We start from the raw sequence: 20471 nt of genomic DNA on the forward strand, positions 1-20471 counted from the left end.
TTGATAAATTCTGCTTGAAATGCAAACTGAATTGAAATTCTCACGCATCCTTACCACCCACAGCACTTTTATCAAGATATAAGTACCAACACCTCATTTTTTTTAACCAGAACGAGCATATATTGTATTGGGGCAAGAGAAAAAAAATATGCATATTTATTTTCTGGAGTTCGCAAAGCTTTGAGAGCAAAAGTCAGCTAAACACTTCCGCTGTGATTTACGATACTGTATAGGATTCAAGCCTCCTCACCAAAGAGTTTTTCTCGTGTCCTGGGCAGGAAGCAGCAGCTGTTGCTAGGGGAGGGCCAATTCTCCCGTTTGAAACTGATCACGTGGCAAATTTCAAACGAAAACTACTCAGGCGCTGATTGTCTTGTTTTACTACATGCAGATAGACGTCTGGCAGAGATATCTCACAACCTCGATCGCCCGTTTTGTAGGTTGCGATTGACTGACTGATTGAAAGAAAGACTTATGAAAGGGGGGGGGAGCCCAGCAATCTTTTTTTTGTTTCAAAATGAACTACAAACTACATTTCCCACAATCCTGTTTAGTAGGAAGTCCAGTCCGTTGGGGGGACTACAGGAGGAGGAAATGAAGTGGGGGTTGAACTGAAGCGGTTTTTTAAAATTAAATGAAAACTGGTAAGTGGATGATTTCCCCCCATACTTTGATTATGGTGATGCCGAAGGGTCAAATGCATGGAAAATAATACTGCCCCCGCCACTCCAATTCTTTGCACAAGGGAGGCAAAAATACAACGCGGCGTAATAGAGGGTAGAGGGAGAGACTGTTCTGGTAGCCGTTCCTGCCCTGACTTACCTGGGGATCTATTTCTAATTATTTAAGTTATTACATTTATATCCCGCTCTTCCTCCAAGGAGCTGGGGCTAACTACACTGTTCTCTGCTATCTCAGTTTTAACTCTTAAAACAACCGCTGTGATAGGTTAGGCTTGGAGATGATGGTGAGCTGCTCGAAGTCCCCCAGGGCTGAGTGGAATATTTGTACTGGTGCTTCCTGCCCATAGTCTGACACTACCAACTACTATACTGCGCTGGCTCTCAATTTGCTCCTTACGGATATCTTGTGTGCCCTTAGTTGGGACTTGTTTCCCGGTAATCAGTACGTGTGCTGCACTAGCTTGCAGAAGCATGAGCATAGCGCTTGATTTGTCTACACTTCAATCTAGTCTATGTAATGCAGCCGCCCTGAGCTCCTTTGGGTGGAAGGGCAGGATATAAATATAATACATAAATAAATGGTAGAGCAGACGGCGCCCTTGCAGGCTCCAAAGAGGGCTAGAGTTAAGCTGTCTGCAAATGAAAAATTAGTGTGCATCAGAGAGTGGTTAGTGCAACCTTTTTACTGTTGTGCTAGTTTTCTACTTGCAAGGAAGCCTGTACCTAAGGGAATATTTACAATTGTTGTTCCCCACTTGCCAGCTCAACATGTAAGGGGTTGTGGGGTCATGCTGGCTAGTCCTACTACCGCTGTGTGTTATCTGTGTGTTCACTGGCTCTGTGGAGGGACCATACCCATGTAAGACACATGAGGAAGAATCCTGGTTGACTCAGGATTTCTGATTCCATGGAAGAGCTATATGTGCATAAAGTGGTACGTGTTCAGGGGCACTTACAGTTGCTAAATACATAACTGGCAGGAGTGTATGGCTGGCTGTTGCATCCCCCTCAATGCATGAGGGGTGTTCATTTGAGCTCAGCTTGGTTGTTGGAAAAGTGGCACACAAATATTAAATCAAATTATTTGAGTGACACAACTAGTAGGCATTTCCTCCATCTTAAGCTCTGCAGTACAACGTTGAATCTGGAGTTCATCTTCAATATGCTGTCATAAATATAGAGGCACAATAGCAGCAATGTGGGCTTCCAACCCCCTGCTAAACATTTCCATGTTCAGTGAGGTGCAAGCACAACACCATTTAGTCCTTATCTCCTTGTGTGTATGCGTGAGAGAGCGATGTACTGTTACAGAGGAGGTGTTGGAACTGATGCACCAAATCGCAAGTAAATCAGCTATTCTTCTGGTTTATGTTTAGCTTGTAATTTGTCACAAAATGCATTTCTTTCTGTGAACATATTCTTTATCAACAAGACTAAAGAGAAATGAGGACAGAAAAAACATGTTGTGTTTTGGCTGTCAAATATATTCAATGAATAGCAAGTTGGAATTATTTGGTATATTTGGACTTGGCATAGTTAAGCTTGATTTAAGGCTTCATCTCTACCATGATTCATTGGTTGGGTTCAGACATAATATAAAAAACATGATCTAGCTAAACAAACCATGTATGTCTGAATCTGAGCCTGCCTAAATACTTTTTGTTTGGGCCCAACAAACCAGCATCTCAGACTAGTTTGAATCTGCATACTAAGTATGGTTTGCTGTAAAGTGTGGTTTGTACTTAGTGTGATTTGCTATAATGTCTGCATTCATAGACAATCGACAAACCCTAGTTAGGGCCATTGCTCCATCTCAAGAGACTGCTGCACCATGAAGAAGTCAGGGAAAATGAACTTTAGAAATTGAGTGCTAAGCAGATGGAAAATGAAAGCAGGCGAGCAGCTCTAAACCATGGATTGTCTGTTAAACACCTAGAAGCTCAAACGATAGTGTGTGTTCATAACTTCAGTTAGCACAAAGCACAGTTTCATAATTTGTCTGAAATAGGCCTCTGTTTTCCTTGGTCAGTGATCCCTTGGCCTTGCCCACCTGCAAAATTAGAATAATTGTGATCTATCTCAGAGGAAAAACAAGTCAAGAACTGTAAATTATCTTACAAATAAAAACAATAAGGAAGATTATAATGGAAACTTTTCTTCATCTCAACAACTGGCAGGACTGTCTGAAAAATGTTGCTCCAGGCACTTGCAGAAACATCCTCCATTTTCTCTGTAAGTGGAGTCAAGGAACGGATGAAAGAAAAGAAAAATGGTGTCTTAAAGACAGCAAAGCTGAATGCTTCTCTTGCATCAAAGATCAGAACAAAAGCAATAAGTAAGTGGCAGTATTTAAAAACAATTTATTTTACTGGAGGCTCCATTGGAGACTTGGGCTTATCTATTGAGGCAAGTGTTGCTAATCTTTTTCAGCTTCAGGGCCGTATTCAAGGCTGGCCAGCCCTCTGAGAACAACATGCCATCAGTGATTGTTACTAAAGTGGCCACCAAAATCATCTGTGCACACTGCACTCAGACATGCACACATATATATATACACCAGCCTACATGCAGGCAGTCTCTCTCTCCCTCCCTCCCTCCCCCTGCTCATTCCCAACACAGCAATGGGCTGAGAGGAGTGTTGGCCTCTGAAGACAGTTTAAACCTATCTTCTCAGCCCAGTGCTGCCATGGGGCGATTTCTGTATCACAGCACTGAACTTGCATGATTTCAACCTTCCCATCGAGTCCAGTCAATGTCAAAACAAAGCCTTCTGGGACCTGTTCCTCACCCCACCACATCCCATTCTGAGCAAAACCACAGATTGTGTTAACTGCAGTTTATTATACAGATGGAGTGATACATGTGTTGAGAATTTGCACAAGTCTGGATCAGGGAATGCTGGCCTTGATGAAATGTCATATGTTAGCAATGTGAGGAGACAATGGGTTTGTTTAAATGTGTGTGTGGGGGGAGAAAAGTGTTAGCAGGGATGGGGAAGATTTGGCCACTCAAGAAAAATGGCACAGGAAGTGATTTATAAGTATTGCTGTTGGCCTTAACTGTGTTTTCTGTCCCAGTAAAGTGAAACTTGACTGTTTCTTTTTCTTCCACTTTTTTTGTATTCCTGGAAAATAGTTGCATAATTATAGGGATTGAAACTGCATTTGTTTATCCCTCCATCAGGCAATTGTTGAAAGCACAGAGGCCCTCTGATTGACCAGGAGGAGACCAATAAGAATTTGATTCATAATATAATTCATGGGGTCAAAATCCTATAGTAGAGCACATGGGTTACACACATTGATTAGAGTTTACTAGCCACATTTTGAGCTGGAGGCCTCTATTATTCTTGTCTTGATGATGTAAATTTTGGGATGGGTTGACCAGTTAAGTTGCTTATGGGGTGAACAACAACAAAAAAATTTCTCCTTTTTTAAAAAAAATACAGATAACTCCTCTATAATGAAGGTCTCCCTAAAACAGAACAACAAAGCGTTAGCTTTGGCTCTCAGTGCTGCAAAGATAGCTGCTCAAAGGCTTACTGAAGACAAAATGCTACTGCAGAAAGAAGTGGAGTTGTGTCACTTTGAAAATGCTTCCCTGCGTCAAAAGCTCTCCTCTGTGGTACAGTATTTGCAGCCATGATCTGTGTCTCTGGTGTAGCTGGGTAAAATTCACAAAGTATATGAGGAGGGATTTGCAGTTTGCAGTTCTACCTTTTTGGGGGTAGGGTCTCCTTACTTGAATTCTTAGGTCTGTAATTAATTTCTGGACCAAATTCAAAGGGCTGGTTTTGACCTATAAAGCCTTGTAGCTCAGGACCCCAGTACCTCAAGGACTGCCTCTCCCCAAATGAACCAACTCAGATCCTGCATTCATCATCTCAGGCCCTTCTCCGTGTGCCCTGTCAGAGGAAGGTGCGGAGGGTAGCAACATAAGAACGGACCTTCTAAGTGGTGGCTCCCCATTTGTGGAATAATAAGAGAAAATGGAAACTAACTTAGTAAGGGATGTGTTAATTCACATGGGTGTTAAGAGTCCACTGAGAATCCCATATTGAGAATAGCTATATATGAGCTGGCAACCTTATTAGGAAATGGCTGAAGGAAACTAGAAGTATATTTCTAATATTTTGTATGAGGATTTCTCTAAATATCACTATAATGAAAAGTCAATATTAATGATTTAATAACAATTTTTGCACTGTGAAAACTGAAGATATTGGCCATGTTTAAACATAATGTTAAATCATATTTTAGCAACACGTGAATGAGCCTAGGTGAGCCTTAGGCTCATATAGTTGCTTTTCTCCTTTCCTCCCACATGACTGTGAAGAGTAGTTTGAATACTTTTGCTTTCATTTTCCTTTAAGCACAGGTTAGCATGTTGTCCAAATCCTAAAATGTGATTAATGTTAACTATGGTTTGTTTAAGCAAACCAATTTCATCACGTGGTTTGAAGTTGGCTTATTTAACCATAGTTAACATGAATTACAGTTTGTTCTGAACAGTGCAACAAGATGCGGTTAAGCAAAATTGAATAAAAAGTTTCTAAACTCCTCCCCAGGCTGTGGGGAACAGTGAGGGTGAGGGAGTGGATGAATCCCACGCTCATTTACATCGCACTCCACTATGGTTTAGTATGAGGTTTGAATGTGGCCACAGCATAAACTGAAAGAAAGTTATCATTGGAAATGTTAAAGGAACAAAGTGCTCTTATCCAATAATTGTAAAATTTTGGAAGGGTATAATGAGGAATACATTGGATGTCTTGAGTTATAGCTAAAAGCTGGATTAGGGGAACCTTGGTCAGATCCAGCACAACAGTTGTCATGACCTTGTCAAGTTTTTCTAGGATATACCAAAGTTATAAGAAAGTTGACAGGCAACTGATCTTTGATGTGTTTACCTGGAGAAAAACCAGAAAATCCTGGAAGCAAAAATATCCTCTAATTACTGAATTCTTACGATTTATGAATTAATTATTAAATTAAAATACTTTACAACATAGAGAGAAGATCAAATATAAAACTACAGAGGAAATGAAACATTAGGAAAATTATTAGGGACCTTCACTTATGTGCTGCAATTGCTTCTTTGAAAACACTGTAAGGAGTCTTACTAGTTGTGCCCTAGTTTTCCATTTAATATTGGGGCTGATTGGTTGGTTGGTTTTTAAATTGAAATTCTGGATAAATTTAAAAATGTTAACCTTTTCATCTGGATGCAGAACAAGTATATTGATGAACTGCAGCAACTTATGAACAACCAGTTGCAAACTGCATTCAAACTGAGCAGACCTCCTGAGGTGAGTAAATGGTCAATTATGTGCTGACAGCAATCTAATACCTTGAGAATATGTTTCCCTTTTGTTTCTGTGTTCATTAGCAAATGCAAAACATTTGTACTCCATTTGCTGGCCTGCAAAGTCTCTCACTGCTCTCCTCACAATCCTGTAGTGGCTTTTCGGAAAAAGAATAGAACATTGTTTAAGAGGTAGATCTTGCCAATCCGTCCCATTTTCTTTTTTCGTCCTTAGAATGGCTCCTGCTCTTTGTTGCTAGATGCTGGAGGACACAGTTGGATTGACAATATTACAGGCAACCAGGATGGGGAGAACTGCCCAAGTCGGTATGCACAGAGATGACCTGCATGGATAGCTGTTAAAGCAAGCATTAGTGCATAGTGCTCATGAGACATGTAAATGAGCTCCACTGTGGGTCCCACTTCCTTTTCCAGCTATCATTTGCACAGCTTGGAAAATGTCAGCATGACCTAGTGCCTAAGATATTCCTGTCAGCATGAGAAGACCCTTCCATTATTTCAAGGTTCCTGACCCACATTAAGGTACAAATATAAAATGCAATGTTTGTAAAATAATATCAAAGAAAGTTTTTTAATATGTATATAAAAACAGACAATGTAAAATGTTTATAGAAGTTCTCATATAATAGTACAGAAATGGCCAGAAAAGAATTTTTGTAAACAACTCAGTGTCCATACATGATAAAGAATGAGATAATCAAAACAATACCAATCTGAACATGAAAAATAACTGATAAGCAATGGCCAATAAACAAGACTCAGTACCCAAGAAATTCAAAATGTGTGCTTTGGCCAAACGCATTTCGACAGAACGTCTTCAGTGGCCTTGAAGATGGATATACATTTTGTATTCTACGTTCTGGGATATTGATTGATAGCAGAGCTTGGAAGATTACTTTTAAAAAGTAATAAATTACAGTTACAATTACTTGGCCCAAAAAAGGTAGTAATTACCGTTACAATTGCTCTGAAAGTAACTGATTACTTTACTTTTCCTCAAAAGTAATCACTACAATTACATTTCAGTTACTTTTTAAAAAAAACTCCTACAAGGTGCTGGCCTTGGCTGCTGCACATCTAAGAAGCCTAAAACAATATTAAAAATAAACACACACACGCAGGGGGTAGTAGAATAAAAAAAATTATCCATAAGATTAACATAGTGGCATAACAGAATCTCACATCCCCCCAAGCAATGAAGATACCCCAACTCTTGAAATCAAATTTTACACTTGAAATGCTTTAACATGTTTCTGTTATGTCTCAAAAGAACAAGATGCTCAAAGAGCATGTCAGACAAGGAATGTCTTTTTACAGTCATTACGTTGCCACCAGTACTGAACAGGCGTTCTACTGCGGCGCTTGAAGGCATGCCTGTGTTGTGCTGCAAAAAACACCGCAGCACACGTGGAAAGCCATGGAGTGCTGACACTTCCCTGCTGGGAGACCTCAGGTACCTCACCAGTTCCTCCTCAGCAGTGTCCACTGCTGACTTCTTGCCCTGGGGCAGAAAGTTAAAGAAGTCATCTTCTAAGTCATCTCCTTCCTGGTCTTTATCTGAAGACTGATCACTGTCCTCATTAAGTACACCCATCTTTAGTTCAGCTTTCAGCAAGGCTTCCATTGTGTATCTAAGAAAGAGAGAGGATATGTTAACACATATATGTTAGGAAACCATCATCTGCTCTTCATTTCCTGATGCTTGTCATGTCCCCTGGTTCAGGGTCCAGCCTGAGCCTGTGGATGATGACATGGAAGGTAGGAAGGTGAACAAGTCACCACACTCATGGGGCAGCACAGCAGACCCTTAAGGATTACCTAACAAGGTTGTGATGAGGAGCCCCAGGAAGAAAAGGCCCAGCCCCTGCCTACCACCTTAAGCCCTCTGATGCCTCCCTTGAGACAACATTTCCCTTGGAGTAGTCCACCCAAAGGGCTTCCCTAATGTTCTTACTTGTTGGTATGGGTGGCGGCCTGACACGATTCCAGCCAATCTAGTTTGAAGCGAGGGTGTAGGCAGGCTGCCAGAAGAAGCCTCTTGTCCTCCCAGATAGCTGCAAACCGCTTTCTTAGGGCTTCGCGCACACCTCTCAGCAGCTGAAAACAGTATGTGTACCTCTCAGGTTTGTTTTCCAGTCCTTCTAACTTGCGGTCCAGATTGCAGAACGTTGGTAGCAAATACCCCATGAACATGCCGTTCTCCCATTGCAGGATATCTAGGGACTGGGCTAGTGGCTCCATAATCTCTGTGTATTCCTGTACCACTTCAATCTCAGCAGCTGTGATCCTGGACAAGGAGCAGCAGTCCATTATGGCATGCATTTTTAGTGGCACAGTTGACAGGAGCTCATGTAGTTGCTTCAACGCATCAAAGGTGGAATTCCACCTGGTCTTATTCGGTACCTTCAGATACACACCACATTGCGCACGGATATACTCAGCAATCTGTGCTGACTGGTTCTGCTTGGACCACAACTTGCTGCACTTTCCCATCAAGGAACGAAACTGTTTCTTGAAAGGACCAAGAAGACTACTTTTGGAGGAGTCAGAAAGCATGGCCTCTATGTCTTGTGTTGCCACAAGGTTGAGGGTGTGGCGAGCACATCTCTGGTGTGGTGGTAAAACAAAATCCTCTCCTGAGTCTGCAGCTTCTTCCTCTGCCTCAGGTCCTGTGTCCAGGATCTCACAGTTAGGCACAAACTCCACCTCAGCCTCCTCCTCCTCCTGGTTATCACCATCATCGTCACTGGTGCCTGCAGCTTCCACTGGTTCTTTGGCCATGAAAACTCTGAACGCTTTCACAAAGTTGGAGCCATTGTCTGTAGTAGTGCACATAACTTGGTTGTGGATCCTGTACTGCACATGTACATCATGCAGTGCTTTTGAAAGGACATTGTATGTATGGCGCCCCTTCAGACGCTTACAAGCCAAGGCCCCGACCTCACGTTTCAGGGTAGTTGGGTTGATCCAGTGGGCTGTTACCCCAAAGTAACTCTTCTTGCCATTGGTCCAACAATCTGCAGTGGTTGCTATATATGCCACAGCACCCATTCGGTTTGCAAGAGTTTCTCTCATGTGGGATGCTCTCTTCTCAATTCTGTCTCTCAGAGTCTTGGCACATATGATGGTGAGATCTTTGGGGAGTCCAATGCGAACCAGATTAATGAATGATGGTTTGTCCACAGTCTGAAGTGGTAATGTCTCCTCTACAATGAAATCAATGATTCTCCTGTCGAGATTGCTCTGGGTGACAGGCTCCCTGCCAGATCCCCACCTCTCAAGGGTTGTCTGCTGCTGCTTCAGCATTTTGGGAGGAGGGGTGTCATGCATTGGTTCAGGAAGGCCACGTCTCCTTGCCTTTATTGCTTCTTCAATTGCTCTCAGCTTCTCAGGGTGTGCCCTCTGAGGAAGAAGAACAAAGCATGAATCCAAGAAAAAATGGAAGAGGAACTTCACAATTTAAACATAAATAGACAATGGACACTCTTTGAGGACCAGCATGACAAAGGCTTACCTCAAAATGTTTCTTCACATTGGATGAGGAGGAAACAGCTGATCTCAGATTTTTGATCCTTGGAAGGCAGTAATTGCATCGTACAACAACATTTTTCCCACACTGGCTCACAAATGTACAAGCTTTCTCAAAGCCAAACCATGGTACTTGCTGTTCTGCAGATGTGGCTGTGGGCAACTGGCACTGCTTCATGCCCTCCTCCTCCTCATGCACAGGGCCTCCTTTCTGAACCTCACTTTCTAGTTTTGCCTCCTCAGGATCAACAAGCTGTGACTCAAGTGGCCGCACTAACTGACTGCTGCTCTCAGCAGCAAAACCTGCAACAGGTGTCTCTGTAATAAACAAGAGATAATGCTCCTATATGGGTGAACTTCAGCTGTGATGCGCCCCCATCTCTTCCCCATGCTGCAAGATCCCCCAGTCAGAGTGGAAGTAAGCAGGTCGATAGCACAATTAAAAGAGATCCTATTTGCATCATTTTTGCTCACTGAATAACCCTGCCTGGGCCAGTCTAACCTACTATCTCACAGGGTTGTTGTGAGAACAAAATGAGACTAGGGTTCAAATCCCCACATAGCCATGAAGCTCACTGAGTGACCTTGGGCCAGTCACTGCCTCTCAGCCTCATGAAAACCCTATTCATAGGGTCACCATAAGTTGGAATCAACTTGAAAGCGGTACATATATTTTTTATTTTGAATATGATGATTATGATAATAAATATGCAGCATTTCAAATTAATTCTGTATGAGAAGCATTCCATGCCAAGCTTGGAAAACCAAGGATGGGGTATAAAATGTAGACAAAAATACTTTTGACAAAATGCCGTTTATCTTTTATATCTATATCTATAATTAGCAATACAGCTGAATGATGTATGTAAAGTATTTTTTTCTTTCCCTTTTCTTTTTTATTAATATTTTAGTACTACTGCTAAAGTTCTGATGAAAGAATAAAGCATTCATTAGCCAAATTCAAATGATTAGAACACATCACATAAATTCCACTGAAGTTGGAGTTTTTGCCATAGAAAATGAAAAAAACATATAACCTATGATAGCCCAATAGACAGTCAGAACTAATATAAAACCCTATTGCTTCTCATTTGCAAATCTTGCGAGATCTAAGGTAACTCTAGATCATGTGAGTTCAGGTGATGCATGTTATGTACATTTGTATAGATATTAGCAGAGATTGTCAACAGTCTATCTCTCTCTGGGACTGGGAATCTCTTTCTCACAGAACATGAGTTTGAGAGCTGGGGGACTGAGAGGAGGAGCTGCAAGGACCCTACTTCTCACCTCATCTCTGCCAAGAACAAAAAAATCAGCCTTAAGCCATTTATTATACGCCTAATGATTTTTTATTTTTATTATTATTATTATTATTATTACTGAGACAGTTTTTGTCCCACATACAATTCAGTCTTGTGATTAAACAGGACAAAAATACAAATAAAAAGAAAGATGGAGTTCAAATAAATATACAATAAAAAGCTAGCCGGCATTTTAAAAGGCAGGAGTGCTCTGTCTGGATAAATACAGCACACAGGTATGCATGGGAACAAGGGGGAGAGTTCAAAAAGGGGGGGAAGGAAGAGAAGTGGCCGAAGTTTCGGAAGTGCCTTGTGATTGATGGAGGGGGTGGCAGAGGCAAGGAGAGGCAGTGGAGGGGGGGCGGAACGGTGCCGTGGGGGGGCAGAATGGTGCCGTGGGGGGGGCACACACACACACACAAATCATCGTCACTCACCTCCACAGCTCTTCGCCATTCTGCTGCTGCCTTCTCCGTTGTCCTTGCCCTGGCTTTTTCCTCCGGCGTCCATTTTGTCCTCTCAGACGCTAGCAGACCCTGCCTATTCACCTCTTCCCTCGTGCATCCTAACACAGATCACGAGGGAAGAGAGTGTCTGCGCAGAGGTCCAATCAGTGTGAGGCACATGTCTTGTGTTAACCAATCACAGCCAGGAGCTGTCTTCCCCTTGTTCCCGCCCCCAAGTAACGTGCAACCTAACGTGGAAACGTTAAAGTTGCAGCTGAAAAGTAGGGAAATTACTAGTCGTTCCGTTACTTTCCAAATGTAATGGAATTACCCACTCGTTATTTAAAATTGTAACGAATTACAAGTAACTCGTTAAAAATAACGAGTTACTTCCAAGCTCTGATTGATAGTTAGATTGTTGACATGTTGACATGGTTCCAAATTGACTGATAAAAGGTAATGAATAAATTGAATTAACACACAGTCTAACTCCTATAAGCATTTTACATTGTCTGTTTTTATATACATATTAAAAACTTTCTTTGATATTATTTTATAAACATTGCATTTTATATTTGTACCTTAACCCCTTTTTTGGAACACTGTGTTTATGTTAAGGTAGATTTTAACTCTACAGTTTCCTCCTGACCCACATTAACCCACATTTGGGGGCTTAGCATTTTGGATAGTAACAGTGACAGATTTCAGAACTGCGGGAGTTTGAAAATTGACTTTCCCCATATGAAAGGCCAGACACCATTATAAACTGAGCCCAAACCCTGTCCAAAGTTTGCAACTGGCTGAGTGTGGATTTGCTGCTGTCTGTCAGCCCTCCCTGCCTACATCTCTCTCCCCAAGTAGGTTTACCCTTGCAAGACAGGAGGCGGATTCAGTAGCAGGGAAGGTGATGGGAAGAGCCTTGTAGGCATCATCCTTTAGGCATAGACATTCCCTGAGGATGTTTAGGAAAATACTTTCCTGCTGGGATTCATGTCTCTCTTTGTCCAATTGATTGACTTGGGAGATAAGGAAACTCAAATTCCCGCAAACCCCATCCGATGAGTATGTTGCAGAGTATGAGGTTCACCTCTCTTGTTTGTTTTGTATTCTCTGTTGGAGCCCTTGAATACACACTTGCAGTCCTTTTTCTTTTTAACTTCCCCCACTCCAGAGCTGCGCCAGTGTCTATGAGAATTCCACTGTCTCATGTAGATGATGAAGATGATGAAAATGGAAGAGGCAAAGGAACTGGCATCTCCACACACTTGCAAACAGTTCCTTTAGGTATACCAGCACCTGCTTGTGGCGAGTCTCAGAAGAGTGTGCCCACCTCCATTGTGGAGAAGCCCCCCTCTTCTCATCTCATGGATGTAGTATTGGCAAGCCGTGAAAACCATGGTCACACATTTAGCAAAGTGGATGGCACTGCTGTGGCACTTGACGGGGGGACAATTTTTGGAGGTATAGTAGAGCTTCATAGTAAAATTATTTTTTCTTGGGCTATATATAGCATACTCTGTATGAGTGGAAGATGCGTGTAATTGGGAAGCCAGATACTAGAGATGGCACACCACAACTGCCATCTTGTGCTCATTTACTTAGGAGTAAGCCAATTCAATGGGATTTACTTCTGAGTAACAATGTATAGAATCAGGCTGCATGTTGTATTTTTGATATGAGGTTATGTAGTCAGAAAATCTGTTCTAATACTGGTGCAGTACTGTATGCAGTGCAGAACTCATGTATTGAGGGCTGTTTCCAGTTGGTTCTGATTGAACCCTAACACTGGGGCTGTCTGTATTCAGTGATGTGCAGTGCAAGGTGGAGGTCTGGCCTTTTTTTTTTTGCCATGCTGTTGGGTGCTGGCAGTATAGAGCCTGAGAAACGCATGGTTCTATTTCTGTTCAGTACTGAACAACAGATTTAATGTACATCATGCTTAATTTTCTTCCTTTACAATCCTGTGAGCATTGACTAACAAAGAAGAACCAACCCTCTTCCATTGTCTTTAGGGTTTATTTAGTCCTAAGTGGTGGTCCTATGTTAAAGTCACTTGTAGGCTGTGCAAATGGTAGAGCAATTCAGCCAAGGCTGCATCGTGGAGGCCTGGATGGAACATCATCTATTGCAGTGGTTCCCAACCTGGGGGCCATGAAGTAATCTAGAGGGGGCCGTGAACAGTAATTAATTATTTATTATTATAATTTTTTTAAAGTCTTCACTACCTGGACACTGTCTGCTCCCCACTGCCACTGCAGATGACACCCTTGCTCCAAACGAGAGGGGAGGACTTTGCTGAAGTGTCAGAGCGTCTTTCAGGCACACCAAGGGCAGGTATCTGCCTATAGCACACATGGCAGATGCCAAAGGAGGCTGAGGGAGGTGCTACCAGGAAGAAGAGGGGATGACTATCCTGACTCCCATCTCCTCTCACTGCTGTTGCTGATGACGCCCTTGCTCAGAATGAGAGGAGAGGGCTTTTCATGAAGGAAAAAGAAGCAAAGCTGCAAGGAAAGGCTGCTTTCCCCCTTCCTTCCTGGCAACCAGCCAGCCTGCCTTTCTTGGCTCCTGCTTTGCTGCTACCTTCTTTTAAAAATCATCCTTATTTGCAAGGCTGCCCAGATCTTGCCTTCAGCCCAGCGGAAGCCAAGGAGCAGTGAGGAAGCTCAGGGCTTGTGCCAGTGTCCCCCCCTTTCTTCCACCTACATTCTGCCCCCCCAACCTCTCTCTCCAAGATACTGCAGCATTTGAGGGTTTCCCCCTCCCACGTGCTCAAATGCATGCACAACTGCAGATGCGTGCAGGAGGGGCAGGTGTGTTTGTGTGTGTGTGCTGATCTGCTCCACTCTTAATTCCTCAAGTGCCCTGTAACCAAGTTATCAGTTCTGATAATCATTCCAAGGCCTAAAAGCACTAATCCCCCTCCTCAGTCTGTCCACCCTTTTGTCTTCACAATCTAGCATCCGCACAACTATCACATTGCTGCTTCTTGAAGCTTGTTAATGAGTAAACATGTATAGGATTGCACTGAAAATCCCCTACTCTTAACCATGCTTTATTTTTTGGGGGATCAAACTGTTGGGTTACATTTAAACTACTAGCTATTGGTAAACCATTGTGGTGTAATGGATAGTGTATGACTAGGGAGACCTGAGTTCAAATCTCCACTGCGGTATAAAGCTCACTGGGTGACTTGAGCCAGTCCCTGTCTCTCGGCCTAACCTATCTGACAGGGTTGTTGGAATGATCTCATTTTATCTTGCTGTGCACCTCAAAGGAGACCAGGATTCAGTTGCACTGATTTAAGTGAGGCTTTAAAACAAAACACATCAATTGTCAAAGAGTCTCAGGAGTTCAGTGTAATCCCAAACTACTGGAAGTGAATCTCCCTATGTCCAATCTGTAGCTTTATGAGACTGATTGCTTCTCTTGAGATACCACTAGTCTGCTGGGCTTAAGCTGGAGCATGACAGCTAAAAAATGTTTTGTGTTTATAGAATAGAATTACCATAATTTAACAGTATGCATTTGCTATATTTATATCTTGTACTTCCTGCAAGGAGCTCACTCAACCCTTTTTAACTGTTAAGTTTCACTGTTATGTTCAGTTACTTGGAAGTAAGCCCCATTGAATATAGAGAAATGTCTGCATAAACATGCTGTTTGTCTCCACGCCACCAAATTATGCGTGCTGTAGAAAGAACAGACAGAATTTTCTTCTTCTTTCATAACAATAGAACTCAGGCAGTAGATTCAGGACAGGTGAAATGTACTTCTTCATACAATGCATAATTAACTTAAGGGATTGGCTACTTCAGGATATGGTGATGGCTTTAAAAGGGGATTAAACAAATTAATGGAGAATGCTTCTATTGATGGCTACTGGCTGTAATAGCTAAATGAACTTGCCAGATCCAGACATCACACTAAACCGTGGTTTTGCTCAACATGAATAAATCTAGGCTTCTTGGGCTCGTGTGCATGTTTGCTTTCTCTAACCACGATTTTTCATGTTGTCTGGTGTGACAAATTGTGGTTAACACTAACTTTGGCTAATTTCAAAAAAGCCAGCTTCAAAACATGGGTCATGAAGGTAACTTGTTAAAACCAACTGTAGTTAGCACTAACTACAATTCTCAATTCAGACAACATGATAAGCTGCAGTTAGCTGAAAGTGGAAACAAATTTCTTTGAACCTCTCCTCAGTTGTGCAAGAGGGTGAGAGAGTGCATGAGCCCAGGAGGAGGCTAGGCCAATTTGTGTCAAGCCATCATTAAGTGTAATGCTCATTCATTGGTTGTGGGTTGGTTACACACTGTGTGTGTGTGGAGGGGGGAGAAGGTTGTTGGTTTAATGCCTTGCTGGTGGGCTTCCTAGAAGCAGCTGTCTGGTATCTGCTGGAAATAGGATGCTGGACTATATGGGCCCTTGGGTAGATTGAGAAGGGCTCTTTGTGTGTTCTTACCCCACTAGCCCTTACAAACTTAATGGGATGTTTATGGATTTGGAAAAAAGCTGGCTTGGTGTGTTCACCTACTAAACTCAGTTATTTGTCATTGTAGACAACCTTTTGAGAGCATCACAGAATTCCAGGAGTTGCTCGCTGTCTGCCATGAATCAGAGTTCTCCTCAGCAGTGTGAGGTGACTACAAGACCATGCAGTGACAGTATGTTGTCATGTGGGCACGTGACCAAGAGAAAGAAACGCAGAACAGGCTTATCAGCTACATTTGGAGATGATTCTCAAATGGAGCCATCGGATAGCATGCCACTTGGTGACTTGCAGTGGACAAAGGAATCGGAGCTGGCTGCTAAAGAGTATCTTGAAGTTAGTCAAGTTGGTGAGCTTGTGACCCTGAACACCAAGAATAAACACTCTGAGAAGATCAAAGCCAATAAAATCAAAGCTGTAAAAAAATTGAGCACTGGGACCGAAAGCAGAGACTTTTCCACCAGCCAACCTAAAGTGCATTTGGATAATTATAACAATGGAAGAATGGATACTTCTGCTGCAATCCAATGCAAAACCAATGAATCAAGTGGTACCAAGATAAAAATTCCCAAGCCTGCATGTCACACTGAAGATTCACGTTGCGTGGATTCTCTGGATGAAACAGTGCCACTGGACAGCCATGGTCAGAAAGAGCAGTATAGTACCAACCCCCGAGATAAAACCATAAGGAGCAGAAGAACCTATGTAGTGGACCAGATTGCTCCAAACCATGTAGGTGACTGCAGTGCTTTGACCGAGGAAATTAAAAAAAGAACATTCTTGGAAAAAATGAAGAATCCAGAAAGTCAGTTCGAAAACCCAGAGACTAGCTCATTAAGCAATAAAATACGAGATGCAAAAAGCTATGCCTGCGGTGTGACACATACTTCCCAGTGTTCTAATAAATCCAAGAGTTGCAGAAGGACCTATGTGGTGGACCAGACTGCTCCAAACCATGTAGGTGACTGCAATGCTTTGACCCAGGAAATAAAACGAAGAACCTTTTTGGAAAAAATGAAGAACCTAGAAAGTCAGTTCCAAGACCCAGAAACTAGCTCATTAAATAATAACATACGAGATGAAAAGAGCTTTGCCTATGATGTGAAGCATACTTCCCAGTGTTCTAATAAAACCAGAGGTTGCAGAAAGACCTACGTGGTAGATCCAGGTCCCCTAGATCATAAGAACGATTGTGCTCCTGTTGCACATGAAGCTCAAGAAAAGACACACTTGGAAAACCTAGAGGATCTAGGAATTTGGTTTCAAAGCCCAGAGCATAGCTCATTAAACAATAAAACATCACTGCTTGCTCTTGGTACACAACAGTTGGTTAGTTTCAAGAAGCAGAACCCAAACCAAGAAGCAACTCTGGATTTGAATGTGAAGCGTAAAAAAACAAGGAGAAAGACCCAAGATATTGGTGTATCACAGGAGATCAATGAGATGGAGATACAAAGCTTAAATGTTAATATGCACTCTAAAATTCAGCCTCAAGAAAATAAAGCTAAAAAATGCCACAAAGGCAAAACAGCTAAAGTGGGCAGAGACAGCACCCAGAAAGAGCATTGCAGAAGCAGTGTTGATGTGTTTGGTCTGAGTGGAAGTGCTCAAAGAGCCAATAAAAAGAAAAGGAAGAACTTGAGAGTTAGCTGTCAATCAACAAATCAAGCAGATGCAGCCTCAATTTTCCCTCTAGGAAGTGCACAATCTGCATTTCAAGATTCACTGGATGATTCTCCTTTTGACAGTGTCCATAGGAACTCTGCTAATGCTATTCCAAAGATTCAGGATTTTTTGACTACTGAGAACAGCTGTTCTTTAAACAAAAGAAATAGCAACTCCTCAAAGAAGAAATGTTGGGGTGCCAACCACCATGAAATTGACTTGGAGAAAAGGGAAGACTCCACGCTAAGGTTAAACAAGAGAATATCCACTGTAAATGATGTGACAGAAGAGTGTGCAGTTTCTGTCTTTGCTCTTCAAAGTCCAGAGGGATGTAAAACCACTTCAGCAGATCAGGCAGGATGTAGCTTTCTCAAAGTTCCAGGTTCCAAGTCTTGGAGAGATTCTTTCCTTAAGAATGTTATTGAGGCTCCACTTCTGGCTGATTCTGTGGCTTTATGTCCGACCACTCCTGATTCTTCTGCAGGTGGTCATTCTAAGACCTTCTTACCTGGTTCTTTTAGCTCTGGTCGTTCACATGATGCACTTCAGACTGCTAAAGATCAGGTGAGCCTGGAAGGATACTTTCCTTTGCCCCAAACCTCAATAGCCTTCAACAAAAAGGATACTAAGTGGGCAGCTTCTGACAGATGTGAGAAAAAGACAGTACAAGCAATTCCTGAAACATCACTACAGAACATAGCACCACAAGGAAATGGTGAGTGATAAAAAGGGGCTGTTGATGGTGTAGACTAGTAGGTCTACTAGTAGACATAATACTTATGAGAGCAACATGTTTCAGTTTTTTATGTTTCTTACAAACATTTCCCAACATAAAACCAATGTCACCTTACAATAATTGATTTTGAGTTTCAGTGTTTATTTATTTATTATTATTTGATTTATATTGCACCCTTCCTCTAGCAGGAGCCCAGGACGGCAAACAAAAGCACTAAAAACACTTCAAAACATCATAAAAACAGACTTTAAAATACATTAAAACAAAACATCTTTAAAAACTTTTTTTTTAAAAAAAGCTTTCAAGACACCTTTAAAAAAATGTTTAAAAACATATTAAAAAGCAGTTCCAACACAAACACAGACTGGGATAAGGTCTCAATTTAAAAGGCTTGTTGAAAGAGGAAGGTCTTCAATAGGCACCGAAAAGATAACAGAGTGGGAAGCAGTACTAGAGGTACATTGGAACCTAGAGATGGTGGGCACAAGCAGCACTCCTCTCCCTCACCCACAGGTATACTGTATCATTGGTACATGCCACATGATTCCTCCAAAATCTCCCTGCGCAGAGCTGAGTAGTGGTTAGATCACCTCAGGCTTTGCACAGTTGACTTACGGGAACTGCTGTTGAGAGGAGAGTGGTCAAATATGTATCGTGTGTGTACATCTCTGGAATGGTACCCAAAGTAAGGGAGCAGGGAGCAGGACCTTTAACCAACAATGCCATAATGATGGAAGGGCCGTGGCTCAGTGTTAGAGCATCTGTCTTGCATGCAGAAAGCCCCTGGTTCAATCCCAGCATCTCCAGGTAGGGCTGGGAGAGATTCCTGTCTGAAACCCCAGAGAGCTGCTGCCAGTCAGTGTAGATAATACTGAGCTAGATGGACCAATGGTCTGACACAATATAAGGCAGCTTCCTGTGTTCTTGTATTTCTATCTCTTTGAAAAATATTTTTTAAAAAAGCAAGCCCAGGGCTGTGAAATTTAAACAATTGCTTTGAAAAACAAAACACTCAATCAGATTGTCAATCAGACCTAACATTTCATTCTCAATTTACTACTGTTATTTTGAGGGTTTTTTTAAAGGTTTAGCAGAAAGTCTCAGTGTACCTTAAACGTTTTATCATTTCCTGACTCTTCACAGGGAACAAGGTACTGAAAGATTTGACCAATGCCAGCCGAGTTTCCTGCAATTCCGTCCCTCTAGAAACATGTTCAAAACGCCCAAGTAGACGGAGACAAAGAGACATTTGCTACGCAGAGCCCAGGCTCAATAGGTCAGTTTTGTTTTTTTTGTTTTTTGTGGGGGTGGGGGTGGGAGTGGGGGTGGGTGGGTGGTTTTTTTTTTTTTTAACAGGAGGAGTCAAAATACAGTTCGTGGACAGTCTTTGCCCCAAGGCTGTGGCCTGAAACCTGGGCTTTCCTGCTTGGGAATGCCGTTGCTTAGAATATGAAAATCAACATTGTACATGCAGCTGTTTACATTTCTTTCTCAATCTCTCTCTCTCCTGCAGCAAACTGAGGCGTGGTGACCCTTACACAGATACTGACTTCCTTAGCTCCCCTTTGTACAAAATGAAAAATAAGAAATTGGCTAAAGGATCTGGAAAGGCCAAGAAAACCAAAGAGGAGGAAATTCAGCTTAGTTTAGATTTCACAGCTGTTCCTTAGGAATTGTGTTACTCTTTTGTATAACTTGCAGGTCAACAGTATTTCCTCTTTTTTAATTTAATACTTCCATTTCAAAAATAAAAATTCCTCCCCAAATTTGCACTGAATTCTTAAAAAGCTGTCAGCACTCTAAGAATGTAGAGTGTTAACTATTTAGTTGTACAATAGCTAATTCAAAACAATATAGGAGCATTATCTTGCTTGCAAGGGTTGAAAGCAGAGGTTAGCACCAGGGGTAGTCCTGACTGAATTTAAACCTTGCTTAGTTAACAGATCAACAAAATGCTGTTAGCAGCTGACTCTTCCAGTCAATTACACTGCCAGTATTATCCTTGTGTGTACAAAATTGTGTGCTGGTTGCTCAGATGTAGGATAGTGTTGGTGGCAATCTCTTGTCTCCCTCAACAGCAAGACTCTTCATTTTTCATTCATGCAGAATCTGGTATCTGGCAAAGATGTTGCTCTTGAGGATATTGGTTTTTGTGATTTAGAACTAGTTCTGGCTCTTGGTGAAAGAAGGAATAAAGCCACTTAGGCGTTGGCCCCAATTTAAAGATCCTTGGACTGCTGACTGCACATAATAATCAGTCAGATATGGGTAGCTTTATATATTCACCCCACACCT

At 42.0% G+C, this 20471-nt stretch overlaps 1 protein-coding gene across 1 annotated transcript; it reads left to right on the plus strand.

Annotated features, from left to right (window-relative positions):
* Positions 1-298: 298 nt before the first annotated feature.
* On the plus strand, positions 299-19957 carry LOC133376205 (shugoshin 2-like). The gene is made up of 9 exons (XM_061607823.1): positions 299-644; positions 2861-3018; positions 4132-4307; positions 5914-5991; positions 6223-6314; positions 12455-12744; positions 15846-18155; positions 19320-19452; positions 19690-19957. The coding sequence occupies exons 2-9, from the start codon at positions 2874-2876 to the stop codon at positions 19844-19846; spliced, it is 3381 nt and encodes a 1126-aa protein (XP_061463807.1). The 5' UTR covers positions 299-644; positions 2861-2873; the 3' UTR covers positions 19847-19957.
* Positions 19958-20471: the final 514 nt, after the last annotated feature.

This window comes from Rhineura floridana, chromosome 2, assembly GCF_030035675.1.
Source record: "Rhineura floridana isolate rRhiFlo1 chromosome 2, rRhiFlo1.hap2, whole genome shotgun sequence".
NCBI lineage: Eukaryota > Metazoa > Chordata > Lepidosauria > Squamata > Rhineuridae > Rhineura > Rhineura floridana.